The 16,028-nt window shown below is 37.4% G+C and overlaps 1 protein-coding gene across 6 annotated transcripts in view; it reads left to right on the forward strand.

The window, feature by feature from the left end:
• Positions 1–16,028, forward strand: part of GPHN (gephyrin) — a gene marked incomplete at both ends in the record, with an annotated part of 292,255 nt that overhangs the window by 242,022 nt on the left and 34,205 nt on the right. For all 6 annotated transcript variants that reach the window (XM_080346039.1, XM_080346043.1, XM_080346040.1 and 3 more), the window contains 4 exons: positions 534–671; positions 7,033–7,125; positions 10,514–10,569; positions 15,279–15,398. In XM_080346039.1, coding sequence (XP_080202165.1) covers positions 534–671; positions 7,033–7,125; positions 10,514–10,569; positions 15,279–15,398 — 407 coding nt within the window. The remainder of the gene's footprint in view (positions 1–533; positions 672–7,032; positions 7,126–10,513; positions 10,570–15,278; positions 15,399–16,028) is intronic.

The following is a 16,028-nucleotide window of genomic DNA, read 5'->3' on the forward strand; positions in this document are numbered from 1 at the left end:
CTTTTCAAACCTTTTGACTCCCATCTCACTCTTAGATTTTTAAACTCACTGGGACAATGTCCATTTGTATGTTTTATCTGTGCACTGCACATAGCATATTGAGGAGTGTTTGTGGAGAACAGAATGAGGAGTGAATCGTCCTGACTTCATAGTTCACAGAACTGAGTTAACCTCAGATTATCATCCTTGGTATAAAATACTACATAATCTTTGAAGGGTTTCTCTTTCTAATTAACGGATCCTTTTATACTCATCAAGACTTCTGGTATGTTTTTCATTACAAGTAAGGAGTAAGTGAACAAGTAAGTTCACTTTTGTGAACTTTTTCAACTGTAAATTGCATTTTGTTTTAAATCTCTCTTTTGATTCTGGTTGAATACAGTGCCTTCCCAGTGTTTGACCTAAATGGTCAATAGCGATAACTAGCTAATTTAATTTACTGCGGATTAGTTTCAGTAGAGTGGTTTAATTGAACATCACTGCGTACATCTACACATTGTAGCATATACAAACTTGGTGCTCTCTCATTGCAGGTCACAGTGCTGTTGACATTACCAAGGTAGCAAGAAGACACCGCATGTCTCCATTCCCATTGACATCTATGGACAAGGCCTTCATCACAGTTCTGGAGATGACCCCAGTGCTTGGAACAGAAATCATCAATTACAGAGGTATTTTAAGTTGGATTCTTGGTGGGGGTTAGGGTAGTTGTTGTCTTTTATCAATGCTGTGTGAGGTATCGGAACCAGTACTTTTTCTAGGAGAAGCTGCTTTAGGAAATGCCAATAATAGGAGGAAAAGTCTCCTTTCAAAGTCAGGAGAATGTTGATTTAGCTCAGTGCTGCTCTCTGAAGGAATCTGTAATGAAACTCTAAAATATATAAATGAACTCTCCTATGCTCTGTGTTACATGCAACAAAGCTAAAACATAGAAACCACCATTTGCCTCAGCATTTGATTTAACACTGGACTTCTGTAGATGCCAACTACCTCTAAGTTGTACTGTGATTGTTCACTGTTTTCTTACTGTGCCAGATTCTCACTAAACTCCCCTTTCCAATCTGAGATTAATGATCAAATCAAAGTGATGGTTGATTCCAGGTCGCTTTTTTCCACATCTGTATCTTTGACAGTTCATCTCAGTCTGTTTTTTCAGATCCTACTTGGCCTGCTAGTCATTCCAGAATTTCTGTTCTTATAAACCATTTCTATTCTACCACTACATATGAGCCTTTTCTGATACTTACTTGCATTTAATATTTGATTTAGTGAAAATTTAGAATCATGGATCACTGTTGCTGATTTATACAGTGATGTTGTCTTAAAAGGCACCAAACAACAGGCAAAATGTCAGACATGACCATGTCTGTACTCTTAAATAAATGGGGATAGGTGAAGCCATTTTCTGGCCTTAAAAGGAATTAGCAAGGCGTCTCTCATGTTTATTCAGCTAAACTATGCTCCCTCCTGAAACAGTGTGTTCATAATGCCTATTAGGTGTCTCCCTTCCTCCTGCTATCCCTAACACCATGCCTGGGCATTATCTGGGAGTGTTCTTGGCACAGAACAAAGCCATGACAGTAAGCATGCTGACAAGTAATCCTGAAGTAGGTAGGGAAGGGGGAAGCCTCCTCCAGGGATTCCTACAGATTTTCCAAAGGTAAGGTGGTGAGCAGAGAGATAGTGGAACCGCGAGCCTCAAGAGGCAAAATGTTTAGGACATCAGTGCACTTCAGGTAGTAGAGAGGTACAGTTTCTGAGTGAAATATTCCATCTTCTCGCTTGAAAGTTCAGAGTTTTCATGCTCTTCACCAAATCTTTGTGCTGCCACAAACCTTCGTACTGACATAGTGATTTAGCAGAGCTGTGGGTTTAGTCACTCCAAGCAGACACCGGCACCGCGCTGTGCCTTGGCAGCGGGAAGCAGATCTCTGAGAAGACGCTGCACATCCTGCATTCAGAGCAGCACCAGGACTGGGTCAACAAGTGGTGTGCATGTTACACCCTGCACTTTCATAATGGTGTGCAGGTTAGAAGGCAGCATTAAGGCATAAATGCCTGACCACTATTAGATCTTTTGGGATAGCTGTCAGCTGAATGCCTTGGCTAAGACAGCCCTCTGTGGACAACATGATGAGTCAGTGTTAGGTACATTTAGTCCATGTAGATGCTATGTATACAACACTGAGCTCCTGAAATAAAAGACAGAAGTTTGGTGTGTACCTCCCTGAAAAATAAGCACAGCATGTGTTTATTTTGCTATAAAAGGTACTGTAGCATTATTACTCTTTTTTTATATAAAAATAGTTTTGATCTTTTAAACCTCTACTGCAAAAGTAAGTGAAGAAATAGGCACTTGAATTTGGGTTGTATTGATCATAGGGGAAAACAAGTGCTGATAAGCTGCTGGTTTTCCCTTTTTTTGTTCCTTGATTCTGTGAAAGTGTCTTATTCTCTTGTCTTTATTTTCACTTTTCTCCTTCTATCTTTTACACTTCTGAATGACAACTTACATACTGTTTCACAACACTTCTATGTTGCTTGTGTTGTGTTTCTGGGTAGAAGCTGTATTTTTTCTAGAAGTTAATAAAATGTGGCTAAAAATATTATTCTAGGCAGACAGAGCATAAGCATAATCTTCACATGCTACACATATCTTGACATACATAACAATAACATCACCATCTGTTTATATATATACACTAGTTTTTGTGCAAACATATTTGTAACAACAGTAAGTAGCAGCCTTTTCATATATCTGATTTGTAAACTTCTTCGTTAGAACTATGGTGAAATCAGAAAAATCACAGCACATATAATTTCCTGATGCAACATGCCTTAGACAAGCTTTCACCATGTAATTTATTTTCATATTAAACACCATTGAAAATATAGGCTAAATAACAATTTTGTGTTAATAGTGATAAAGTTACCATACCCATAACAGAGTGACTCTGTTCAGACTACATGCTCTTCAAAATGTCCTTACAGAGGTAGCTGGAGGTAATTGGTCATGGCTAGATGCTTATATTCTCTATAGAGTTTTATATACTCTAGTTTGTCAAAAAGACCATTTGGTTGTTTCTGTTCTTATTTTACTACATGGAAGTATGCTTTCAAGGTAAGAGAAGGTATTCTAGTATACTTGATATTATCTTAGTTGATATTTCATTTTGTTCTTCATGTTACCTCATTACTGACATAAGATACAAGCTGATTCTAAGTCTGGAACATTTTGATTATTGTTCCTGGCCCCGTTATTCTTTTAAAAACAATGTTCTGAGCCTGCTGAGACACTTCAGTTATGACCCTCTTCTCTCCCACCCAAAAAAAAAGAGTTAGATACATGGTAAGGTTATCAGCTGTACAGGTATATTCTTGGTTTAATATTCACATAATTGTGCCAACAACGAAAATTTAACAAAGCTGTATTCCTTCATATTTTTTCGCTCTAGTTTAAAATTGTATCTCGTAATTTATTTTTCAAGAAGTATATACTTATGTCAGCACTGTAAGATTCCCTAATGCATAGTATGAAATTTCAGGATTGAGCCTTTAGGAGACATCCTAAAGGACACATCTGCATCTGTTATACTGGAAATGAAATTCTCTTAATCTGCAGTTACAAATCTCCAGATGGAATCCCATTTTCAGAAGTTCTTAAGTAATCACCATAGTGTTATACAGACAAATATATAGGAATATTTTGTAAAGGCATATATATGTATATATGTGTGCATGTATGCACACACATATACGTTAGTTGGCTAAAAATATTGATTTTGAAGAATACCATGAATTAAGAACCAGTTTTTAATTTAGTTATGGGGTTTTTTTTCAGTTAATACACCTGTAATGTCAGGAAATAATAGAAGTACAGTCCTGGAGGCCTGAATCCTAACTAAATGTACTCAGAAAAGCACTGTTGTGCTGTGTTTATTTTCTTTTTGGTTTTGTGCCTTGAATTAACACTGAGCTCCTGAAAATTATCTCTTGGGAGCACAGTTTCTCTGTAAGGAACGTAAAATGTTTAAACTTCCAGGATTGAAATTAATTTCATTAACAAATTACCTAGTTGATTTTAGCCTGATTTATTTACATTACTAAATATATTACATAGTAATAAACTCACAAATAAAGCTGCTGAATGTTGTACAAGTAGCCAGTACAGTCCTAACTTGATTCTTGATTGAGTCAAGGCCTGCTGTAGTCTTTCACATCTATTCTGTCCTAACATAAGGAGGGGGATGAATAAAGTTGCCATTTGGAACATGACTTTCGCATTAGTAAGTGTATTGCTCAGTGCCTGTATAGATCATTTAACCTCTTCCATATTAAAGAAAAAAAAAAAAAAAAGACAATCTTAAAATATTTTGCAGAAATGGCATAAACCGAAAACATCTGAAATGTATTTCCTACCTGCCTTCATCAATATCTGGTATGAAGGCATCAGTTAGCCTTTTATTCCAGCTAAATACAGTTACCTGAACATTACTCCATGTATATATAAGGTTAAGTTTTTAGACAGCATGATAATGATTATTCTTTTGAAACTAAGAAGAAGCAGAAGTTTAATTGATACTAAAAGTACAAAGTAGATGCAATCTACATTTCATGGGCTTAAGCCTGAGAATGGAGCGGTTTTTCACATCTAGTCCAAGAGCTCTGTAACTTCTGTAGAGCTTGGACATTTTTTCCACTGCTTCTTCATTTTGAACTAGCTGATTATCTGGGTAGCATTGCGTTTTCATATCGTACTGAAGTGCTACCAGGGCAATATTTACAAAATGTGAGCAAATCCATCACCTCTAGTACAATACCTGTCTCACTGTTTTGTCCCAGTACAAATACCCTGAGAAGTCAGTATTTGTCACAGAACTGTTCCAGTTTCACCAGCTAAGCTTTAAAAAATACCCAAATTTGAAAACTGAGTTTAAAGTAATTCTCTATTTTGTGTTAGAATCGGAAGGCTATGGGCATCACAAGGGGCAGTTTGATGACATTAAAATATTTCAGAACACGTTTTTGAATTACAATTAATCTAAATAAGGTCAAACAGTGTATTTCTAAAATAATTGCTCTAATAAAGCAGAATACAGAGGTACTTCAGATTGTCCTTTAGTTGCTGACTTGCTTCATTTTAAATGCTTAAGGCTTCAGCAAGTAATTCTCACATTTTTCTCCCCTTAATGAAATTCATTCTCGCTACTGGCTAGCCATTTATTCCGTTCAAATATTGCATGGCAGAATGCCAGGAACACACTGTTCAACTTTGCTCTAATTGGTGTAATTTTGCATGCAGACAAGAAGTAAAATGAAGACACAACATGCCTGCTAAAATTAGAAGCATCGCTTTTGTATGAGATTTTGTGTGTCTGCGAGCAGAGGCTGTTTTTACTAGGCCTTTGATAGCTGCCTTTTCTGTGCTGTAATTTAGGTGTCAGTATCTGTGGGTTTTTTAGTGCAAGTGTACAAGCTTTCATGAGCTTTCTAGTGTCTTATGTGTTGTGTGTCATGGACAGTGATATGCAGTGATGCACAGATATATTAGTAGCTATCACAAAGGTGCTTTTTGAGTTGCTTTAGCAGGTTTTATCAGCATTTTCATGGCAATACCTATTTCAAAAAAGCAACATAAATATTCATCTCAAGCTGAAAGTTGATACAAATGGATGTGAGCGCAATGATGTTATAGTTAATTACTAACTAAATCACCTTGCGTTAATAAGTAAAATATAATCTCCATTATAATGGCACTTCACTGGAGCTGAACATATTCAGATCAAGTAGGTGCACTTTTTAACAAAACCTGTCAATTTAGTGTGCAATGTTAGGTCTTCTGCCTTCCCAGCAAATCCAGAACCACATCTATTTCCCTATCTGTAGAAACAGAAACACACTTTAAGGATATCTCTCTTTGGCACATCTGAATGTTCATAATCTATGAAGTACATATCCATGCAAATTCTGGCAGCAATGTTCATGCATCCTCTCATTCCTTCATACTTTCAGCTGGATGTCACCCTCCTGTGCCACAACGTGCTCCTAAGAGTGGTGGCCTCTGTTAGGACATGAGCTTCGCTTCTTCTACTTAGACACACTGGAGTCAAGTTGATCTCAGTAGTTCTGACCAACATGCCCCTTCCCAGTCCATCTAATCACACATGTAATAGATCTTCGTTCTCACTTTCCCACTATGTGAAGGGTTAAGATAGATATTTTCCATTCTGTCTCACATCATACTAAAAGAAAACTCTTGCTGGTGCCACGAAAGCAAGCGTTATAGTGTGCACTTGACCAAGGGTGAAATAATTCGTGTCAGTTTCTCCGAGCCAAATTACAGCTCATTCAGTCATGGTTGCTACATGAAGGGAAAGAATACATTTCAAACGTATATTAAAATACTTAGAACAGTGTAAATTTACATAAATAATCCTGACACTTATGGGCACTCACCCTCCATTAAGCAGAGATACTCTCAGCAATGAGGCAAAGCTCATCTATTGCAAAACTTCTTTGTCAGTTCAGGGAAACTTGTCCATCATTACTGTTTAAGTTGAATCCTTTGAGTTCAATCCATCACCTCTCACCTTTTCTATACAGGATTCACTTTTGAAATGTTATTTTGAAAGCTTAAAAAAAAAATAAATCTTTTAAAATTGAAATACAGGAAAGTATGTATCTTTAAGACACTTCAGGAGGAAAACATTGTGAAGAAACAAACACTTGTTTGTTCTGCCTGATCCTGTACCAGAGCTATTACCTCTCAGTCCGGGTGCTTGACATTCAGATTTACTGTCAACAATTTCACCATAACCAGGAACACAGACTTACTGAACAAATCTTTCACCAGTAGTTTCAGACTCCAGTCTTTTTTCGTGTATGTAGAGGCAGAAATCAAAAACATGAGATCTGTTCTGTTCATGTCACATACAGACAGATTTCATCCATCAGAGCACACTGCTCTTCACCTGTTTTCCCCTTTCAGTAGATGCAATGACATGGAAAATGCTCTTTTCTCTTTTTTTCTAGATGGAATGGGCCGAGTCCTTGCTCAAGATGTATATGCAAAAGATAATCTACCACCATTTCCAGCATCAGTAAAAGACGGCTACGCTGTCAGAGGTAAACACTCACTTTGTGGACTTGCAGTATAATGTCTGTAAAACCACTTTATAACATGCTACTTCACCTGTTTTGGATCCAGCAATGGTTACTATGGTTGAGATCTGATTCAGATACTTGATGGAGGCACAGTTATGTAGAACGCAACTATCTTGAAGGAAGACCACAAAGTTGAATTCAGATTTTTAAGTGGATATATGCGTACATATGCATGTATGCTCATAGACATGCACCTATGTTACTAGTGAGTTTCTTGGAAACTTAAAGAACTCAGGAAAGTAATAGAACATGTATTTCTAAATGACAGATTCTTCTTCTATTCCACTGTTTTTGATTTAATCAGGAATTTCTTACATATTTCTCACTTTGTTGAACTGTCACAGATCCAGCTTCCTATTTGTGAATTGTTTTATGATTGCACTAGGGAATTTTTAAAAATACATATCAGAGTGTACTCTCTTGGAGGCACCTCAAAAGAAAAACTAATTTTTACTTGGAAGATATTGTGGTTGCTATGTATAAAAAAGTGAGTAGTGTGACTTTATGGAACAAGTAGTGAGTAGTTCCCAGGAGACCTGAATCCATCCTTTGCTTTGCCACTAGGTGCTGCGTGATTTTAAGTAAGTTATTTCTCTGTGCATCAGTTTTTTCTCTTTGTAAAGTAAGACTAATGATATTTGCCTGTAGATACCTGTGGAGCAAAATTAAAATATATATGATTCAACATCATACCAGTAGTGATTTCATTGTGGCAGGGGTTGAATCATTGTAACACCATGTTGAAATATGGACACAATAGCCAACTTTCTTCTAGGGACATTAAAATGTGGTTTTTGTTAGTGGCAGCTGAAACAACAGAAAGTAACTGTCCATGAAATAGACTGTCTGCAAACCCATACAATGGATGTGGTCCAATACCTTCCCCATGGATTTGTTATAAAAATAAAATTCCAGGTCTACAAGACTAGTTTGACTGCAGCTGTCAGTCATCTGTGTGTGAGAGATAGGCAAACCAAAATGACCAGTAATAGCAGCAAGGGAATGCAGATGTAGCCAGAGAAATAGAGGTATTGTAACACTGAGAAAAGCTGAGAGAGGGAGCTCTCAGTAGAATGCTGACTGACAAGAGCCTTGGGAATCAAGCAAATGCTGTCTTGCAACCTGATTGCTACAAAGTAAGGGAAAGCACAAGTACAGCCTCAGTAAACACACAGAATGAACAGAAGGATCATGAACTCTGTCTTCAACAACTTCTGTCAAAACCAACACAGAAGACTCTAGTTTTTTTGGTGGATTTGAATAGAGTAAGAGTAAGGTACTTGAATGTGTCCAGGGGAAGGTAACAAAGCTGGTGGAAGGGCTGGAAGGAACGTCCTGTGAGGAGGAGCTGAGGACTTTGGGCTTGTCTAGTTTGGAGAATAGGAGGCCTGAGGGGCAACCTCAGGGCTCTCTGCAGCTTCCCGAGGAGGGGACATGGAGAGGAAGCTGCTGAGCTCTTCTCCCTGACATCCAGTGACAGGATGTGTGGGAATGGTTCAAACCTGTGCCAGGGGAGGTTCAGACTGGACATTAGGAAGCATTGCTTTACCAAGAGGTTGGTCAAACACTGGAACAAGCTTCCTAGAGAAGTGGTTGATGCCCCAAGCCATCAGTGTTGAAGAGGCATTTGGACACCGCCCTTGACGACTGGCTTTAACTTGGTCAGCCCTGAAGTGGTCAGGCAGTGGGACTAGACGATCATTGTAGGTCCCTTCCAACTGAAACAGTCGGTTCTATTCTATTCTTATTGCTCTTGTAGGCCTGTTATCTCAGGATATGAGAAACAAAGCTTGTAGGCAGAGATAATACTGACTACATTAACAGATACTTTTTACAAAAAAATAAATTATTACCTTTCAGTCCAATAAACCTGTCTGCCCAAAACCTTGTCCACTTTCTTCAAACTCTATCAGTTGGACCTCACCTATAAACGTTGTTTCTGTATCAATATTAATGGGGAAATAAAATCTAATTCAGTAACATTATATCAGGTTTAAAATAATTGTGCTATTAGGAATTTTTTTCTCTTCTTTTCTCTGGATCATCCCAGTGCATTTTTTTCAGTGACAGTCTGACAACTGTATTCAGTAGTATTATATGCATTATTCAAAGACAAGTAGCTGAAGAGTCCTTTTCCACTTCCTTATTTTAGAATTTGTTCTAAAGCTCATAGATTAGGCTCTTTGATAGACTTTTAAAGTTAAGTTAATCATTAGTCTTCAAACATGTCTAAGTACCATAGATCATAATCTGCAGAGTAGCAGCTGATGTATGAGTACAAATGTAATAACTCATTATACAGACTGCATGAGCATCCTTCCTGAAAGCACTTCTCAATACGATAAGGTTATCTAGCTGTAAATTCAGAGCTTTTGAAATGAAACAGAAGGTATTAAGGTAAAGGTTGTCACTGATTAGACTTCAGCTCTGATAAGTCAACATTTGACAGTTACAGATTTAAAATGAATAAAAGGACATATTTAAATGTGGTCATATGAACCCAGTTTGTCTGAATACTCTTGACAGCATGCCTGCTGTACTTGGATAGGCAGAGTTGTTTGTGCTCCATATGTGCTTCACACTAAAGTAGAGTCTATAATGCCACTAGGACCTTTGAAGCAGAAACTTGGCACCATTACTAATGGAGCTTTTTGTTGTACCTGTAAAAATACAGATTTGGTTAAATTAGAAGTCCTGGATACCTTCGGTTTGTTAAATCCATGATCTCCAATTTTTGCTATTCAGAATGGCTTCAGTGAAAGGTATAAGGTAACTAGTTCAGTGCTACCTCCTAAAATTACAAAAAGGGGCAGAACCCAGACTTCTAATGTGGTGGTCCAAGTTGCATTATATTAGCCCTATTGCTCTTCAGAAAATGTATGAAAATGTATGGTCGTCTACCCAGTCTGTAACCACTGTGCTTGTCCACACTTTGGTCCAAAGGCAGAAATAGAATCTAGAAATGTCAATATTCCATTGTTGTCTAGAAAAAAATGTAGGTAATACTTACAAAATATGTGATTCCACTGTGTTAGTTTCACATAGAAAAGATTGGCTCATGGCAGACATTTGTATAAAAATAAACTCATGAACACTCTTAAGTCTTTGTTATTAATATAATTCCTCCTAATCTCCCTTTACTTGATCCCATATTCCTCAGAAATTTTTGGTTAAAAGTACTGTAGAACCGTTACTTTTCAAAATAATAAACACAACTTAAAGGACCTAAAATGTTTTCCAACTTTTAAAAACTGTGTTATGCTGACACTGAAGAATTGAATCTTAGATCATTCTTTGCTGTTGTTTGTTTTGATTCAGCCTTTACCGTTTGCATTGTCTATCTTAACAGCTGCTGATGGCCCAGGAGATCGATTCATCATAGGAGAATCCCAGGCTGGTGAGCAGGTGAGCACAATTTCTTTTCTCTTTTTTTTAATGTATTTTTCTTTTGTAAGATATTGCTTTGTATTTTTACAAGCCTTGCTAGTGCTACAAAACTCAATATTCTTGGAGGTGGTGTGAAGTAGGACACAGCTGTACTTAGCCTCCTGCTCTGTGCCTTGGGATATGATTTCAGAAGTGAGGTAGTGCAGTTACATAAGAAACTAACAAGGATATCCCAAAATACTTCAGAGCCTGGTGCCGACATATCCGATAGGCATGCACCCAGTAATGTTCTACGGTAGTACAATGGTAGAGGACATAAGGTTTCTAGTGACATTACAATTCATAAACAGAGAAAAGCAAGATTTAACCCCTTCCAGCTGACAGATTTTAAAAGGAATGTCAGCCCAAAAACTGTTCCCACCAGCTGCTTGCATTATTCACACCGATACCTGCAAAACAAAGTGCAAGAATTTTGTACGAAGCCTTTAAAGGTAGGTAGTGATCAGAACAATCTAGAGGAAGCCTGGAAGCAGCCTAGTGTGCAGTATTGCTCCTTTTCTGTTTGTTAAATCAAAAGAGTGTTTGCACATCTTAGCAGATAACGTGGATTGAATTTTAAACCAAGTCGGGGCAGTACCCATTCATGACCTGTTGTGCTGTATGAATATATCATTAATGGACACGATTTGGGATTTGCTCTCAAACTCGAGTACGTTTGATAAGTTCCTATACTAAAATTCAGGTGATTGGAAAAAAAATCAGTTGTATTCAACCACATTTTTATTCTGTCCATTTAATTATACCTTCTACCTTATTTTCAGGAGAGCATGGGTTAATTCAAATGTTTCTCAGGCTATTTCAAGTCCCAGTTTATAATTCTGTGTATTGTATATGAAATTATGCAGAAATAGAATAAGTAACAGGCAAAAAAAAAAGGACTGATTGGTTTTAATGAGGATTTTACAGTGTGGACGTTTCAACTGCAAAATAAAAAAGTCTTGAGTAAAATGGATGCATTTCAGAAGTTTTTTGGGTTTTAAAAGTATTACCAGTTGCAAGATTGTTCCATTTTTTAAAAAATGGAGCTGAACTGCCTCTAAAACTATAATAAACATTTAATTTGGCTGATCATGATAGTTACAGAGAACTGTGAAAATAATTTTTGCAGTTGTTCCCATCCATCGGCATGAATTATACTTTGGTATGACAGATATCTTCTCAATACTGATATTCACATGAACTTAGGCTAATGAATGTTATAAAAAATATGTAAAATTACTTTAAACCTTAAAAAAGTAAACTAATGAATTTTGCCTGCCTTGGATTTTTAGGTCTTCTGTCTGCATTTTTGTGGATTGGTCCACAATCCAAAAAGACTGACAACTATTTCTACAGTTCTTTTTATGGTCACTATAAAATGGAAGAACCAGCAGAGCAACCTGCTGAATTATCACTCCTGTCATTATTCACCTATCATCAATATTATCATTTTGCTAGTTAAAAAATGTCACAGCACAGCGGTGCTTAAAAACAGTACTGCTGAAGCTGTGTCTAATGGGGAGAACTGCCCACAGGTCTACAGCGTTTCAGTGTCCTAATCAGTTCAGCCGGTTTGTACAAAGGATAAAAGGGCAAATGGGAGCTTTTTTCCGTCCTACAAAATTCAAGCTCTCAAAATTGTCTCTCTACAGAGACAGTCTGTCCTCCCACATTAGTAGGAATGGGAAACCTCTCTGGCAATAAACAAAAATTGCGTGGGAGGAGGCGCATAGAGAATAATTCTGAGAATACCAGTGGCAAGTTAGAAAAATGAGACTGTTGACCTCTGAATAATTGGTCAAAGTTTTGTTCTTGGGCCACAGATCTTCAGGTTCATCTCCTTCCCAAGAAATTATTTATAGCCTTGGAAGGCTCCTCAGTCTCATTTCACCCTTCAGTCACTCTCAGCAGCAACATTCTGCTTTTCATGTTACAGACCAATTAACAGAATGATTCACAGCAGGGAGTTCAAAATAGGTTTAGATTTGGCTCCTCCTGTAGGGAAAGAGGTTATGTAAATGCTATGTACAGAGGAAGAAAAAGGGACTGAGAACTGCAGAGAGGCCATATAGCCAAGTTGGACATTTCTGTATCAATCTATAAATTGTGTGTTATTTTCTGATTTACATTTCCAGATGGTAGTGTTACTGTTAACAACCATTTTTTATTTTCTACTGAAGAGAACTTTCAGACACTGTCCTGCTTTGGGGAGGTTAGGGCACATTTGAAAGTACTAGTCACAAGCCATCAACTTGGCTTCTCTGTGAAAACCTCAGCCTTGGGCAGCAATGGTTTTCTTCCTATAGACTTGCATAGCTGGAGCTTAGCATTTTGTACAAGTCTTTCTAAAGACATCTGTAGCAGGCACTGGGACTAACCAGCTACAATATAGGATGGAAACCTTCGCATTAACTTGGCCCTTTTTACAGAAAGTATTGAAAATCACACAGGAGAAGTGTAGTTATGTGCAAGAGAAAATGCCTGAGGTGAGGGCCGTGCTTGATAGATTATTTCTTGGTTTTATTCAGTGACTAACATAAAATAGATTATCAATGATTAAGGCAAAGGGCAGAACCCAGTACTGCCCTATTCCACGGAAATGTGGGATTTCCAAGGCCTTTAAAAGAGCTTCTGTGAAATTGTTGTACATTATTATGCTTTCTGAGAAGGAATAATTTCTTAATAGTCTCTAGCATAAAAGAACACAGCCCTGGAGATTTATGTGGAAATCTGATGGTTGACTTTTGTTCATAAAGTTAATCTGATTGAATTCTCAAAGGACAAAAAGGAAATTAAACATATGAGCAACACAACCAATTCTAAAAGCCACAGTTCTTGTATCATAAAATTGTTTAAATGTTTCACATCATTACATCTCAAAAAATTAACTCATCTAGTAATAAACTGCAAAAGTATGGATAGTAACAGCACATTTTATCCCCATGGGCACTGCTTTCTGGAAGAGTTGTAGACATTTGTATTCTTCTTACGGCCCAAAAAATGCATTTTAAATGGGAAGATTTTTTAATGGAATGCATTTTTCCTGTGGAAATCATCACTAAAGGCATCCATACTTTAACAAGTTCAAAACAATGTTACCTGTTTGTAATGTACCTGTGGACTATATGTGCAACAATATGCAGAAGAGCTCCCATGATCCAATGCACAAGCTTTGCCCTGTGCGGCATTTGTTTTCATAAAAGTGAAAATAACACACCAGACAGGATTATTTTAACTTTTAAGCCTTTTCAGTATAAATGGCAGCATCTCAGCTGTTCATCCACAGCTCCTTACATAGTCTGTGCTGGCTTCTGTCCCGATGACTAACCTTTGAAACACACACATTTCAAATTAACAGTTTTCGGAGGTTATGGCAGCACTGAAATGGAGTAGAAGAATGGGCAAGGCAAACACAGCTTTGTGCAGCTGAAACATTGACCACTGGTCTGGAGTTTGCAGATGTCTGAAGGGCGTCCTGTCAAAAGTCATGGAGTGATTGACGTCTGGGTGGGAGCGGGGAACAGCGCTTGGGCAGTGCTGCTTGCAGGTCCGTGGGCTGCTATCAAATACGGCTCATCACATGCTATGGGGTCCTGGACATATTCCAGTGCTGCATATGGGATATAGAGTCAGTCTGCACATGAACTATACATGTGACATGTACAGAAAGTGTTTGTCTTATCACAGCTGTGTTGATCGGTGTGTAGCACATGTTCATGAATAACAGTAAAGCCTAAATTAGTTGGGCTCAATAAAGTGCTCTGGAAATCAAGCACTCATAGGCCAGCAATGAAATTTCAGTCATCATAAAAGCTTCTTTTAGTCACATTTTTAAAGGATTTTTATTTTAGTTATTTATTTCTTAAGTGGTTATGGTCAAATTGTAATTTTACTCTGGATTTTGAAAAGTATGTATTAAAATAGGCTGCCTGGTGAGAAATTTTATTAAAACCATGTCATTTGTTTTGTCATGTTGTTCTGTTGTTCTGATATATTCTCTATTGTTTGTATTGCTTGTGCTGAAACTTTGTAATGAACTGTGACTTTCCATAATTGTAGAATGCTATCAATTTTAGGCTTTGATAATCTGCTCCTCACAAAGATGGATATTCAATGTGAACTAGTGTTGAGCTGTGTCTCAGTCTCAGGAAATCTGCTTAAAAATGAAGCAGCTGGTTACATTACTGACAAGATGCTGCGTTGCCATTTATAGTGTGCTGGTAAAACAAAATGGAACAAAACCCAAACCAAACCAAATCAATGAAATTTCAACCCTGGGAACCAGAGTACTCTGTGAAAATATTTATGTACAGAGAACGACTAGATTTTTGCTCATGTAATCTTCCAGAAGGTCACCATCTAGCTGTTATAGTTCTGAGCCAGTTATTTTTCTGAGCCAACCAGAGTATCAGTATATTGCTTCTTCTGAAATTTATTTTTGTGGTAGAAAACTAAGGGGAAAAATGTGAAGCCACCTAATATGTGACCATGTAAAAAAAAACAGATCTGAAGTAATGGCCTAGTAATCTTCAGATACATTGGAGTTTATACCTGCTGATATCGCTAGCAGTATATCAAGTCATGCCACAAATAAGAATTTTAGTCTTCCAGATTACTTCCATAAAGTTCAGATGGTTTGAGATTTATATTTTCAAAAGTAAATTGATTTTTATTTGTTCATTTTTCAGCCGACTCAGACTGTGATGCCTGGTCAGGTAATGCGCGTTACAACCGGTGCTCCAATTCCATGTGGTGCTGATGCAGTGGTGCAAGTGGAAGATACAGAGCTCATCAGGGAGTCAGATGATGTGAGTCACAAGTTAAAACTCATTTTTCTTCTGTGTGCAGCAGAAAATGGCTCCTGATACAATCCTGTAAATATGAAAGATAGTCTTACAGAAAAGCTGTTCTGCTAATTTCAGAAGTTTAAGGACTTTCACATCAGTTCCTGGTGACAATTCTACTCACTTTTTCAGGCTGTGATAGCAGTACCCCAGACCTACCTGTCCTGACATTGATTTTTCATCATAGTTGTTGAATGCTGACACTAAGGTATTTGGGAGCATTATCTCAGTGAAAGGAAAAGGCTTCCTGGAGATCCATAACTACAGTCCAATTTGAGTGTCTACCGCATTCACATTTTAAAATACAGAGTAGTGGCAATCAAACAGTATATTTCTTTCTTTTCTACTGAGTTCACATTTAGCAGTAGAGCAGTCTTCTTTGTATTTCAGGCTTCTCCTGAAACTCAGCAAGATGAGGATTTTAAAAGTTCTCCTAAACTTACCAAGTAAGAAGGGGAAAATTTTTTTTTTAAGTATGTATTGATACCAGCATAATGCATTGAAATATTACAGTGTGCATTACTGCTGATGTAGTTAAAGCAGAATATGATTTTCTGTGGGAAACTGAACTCTTTTAAGCGCTCCAAAATCTAT

Source organism: Nesoenas mayeri (assembly GCF_963082525.1).
Source record: "Nesoenas mayeri genome assembly, chromosome: 5".
NCBI lineage: Eukaryota > Metazoa > Chordata > Aves > Columbiformes > Columbidae > Nesoenas > Nesoenas mayeri.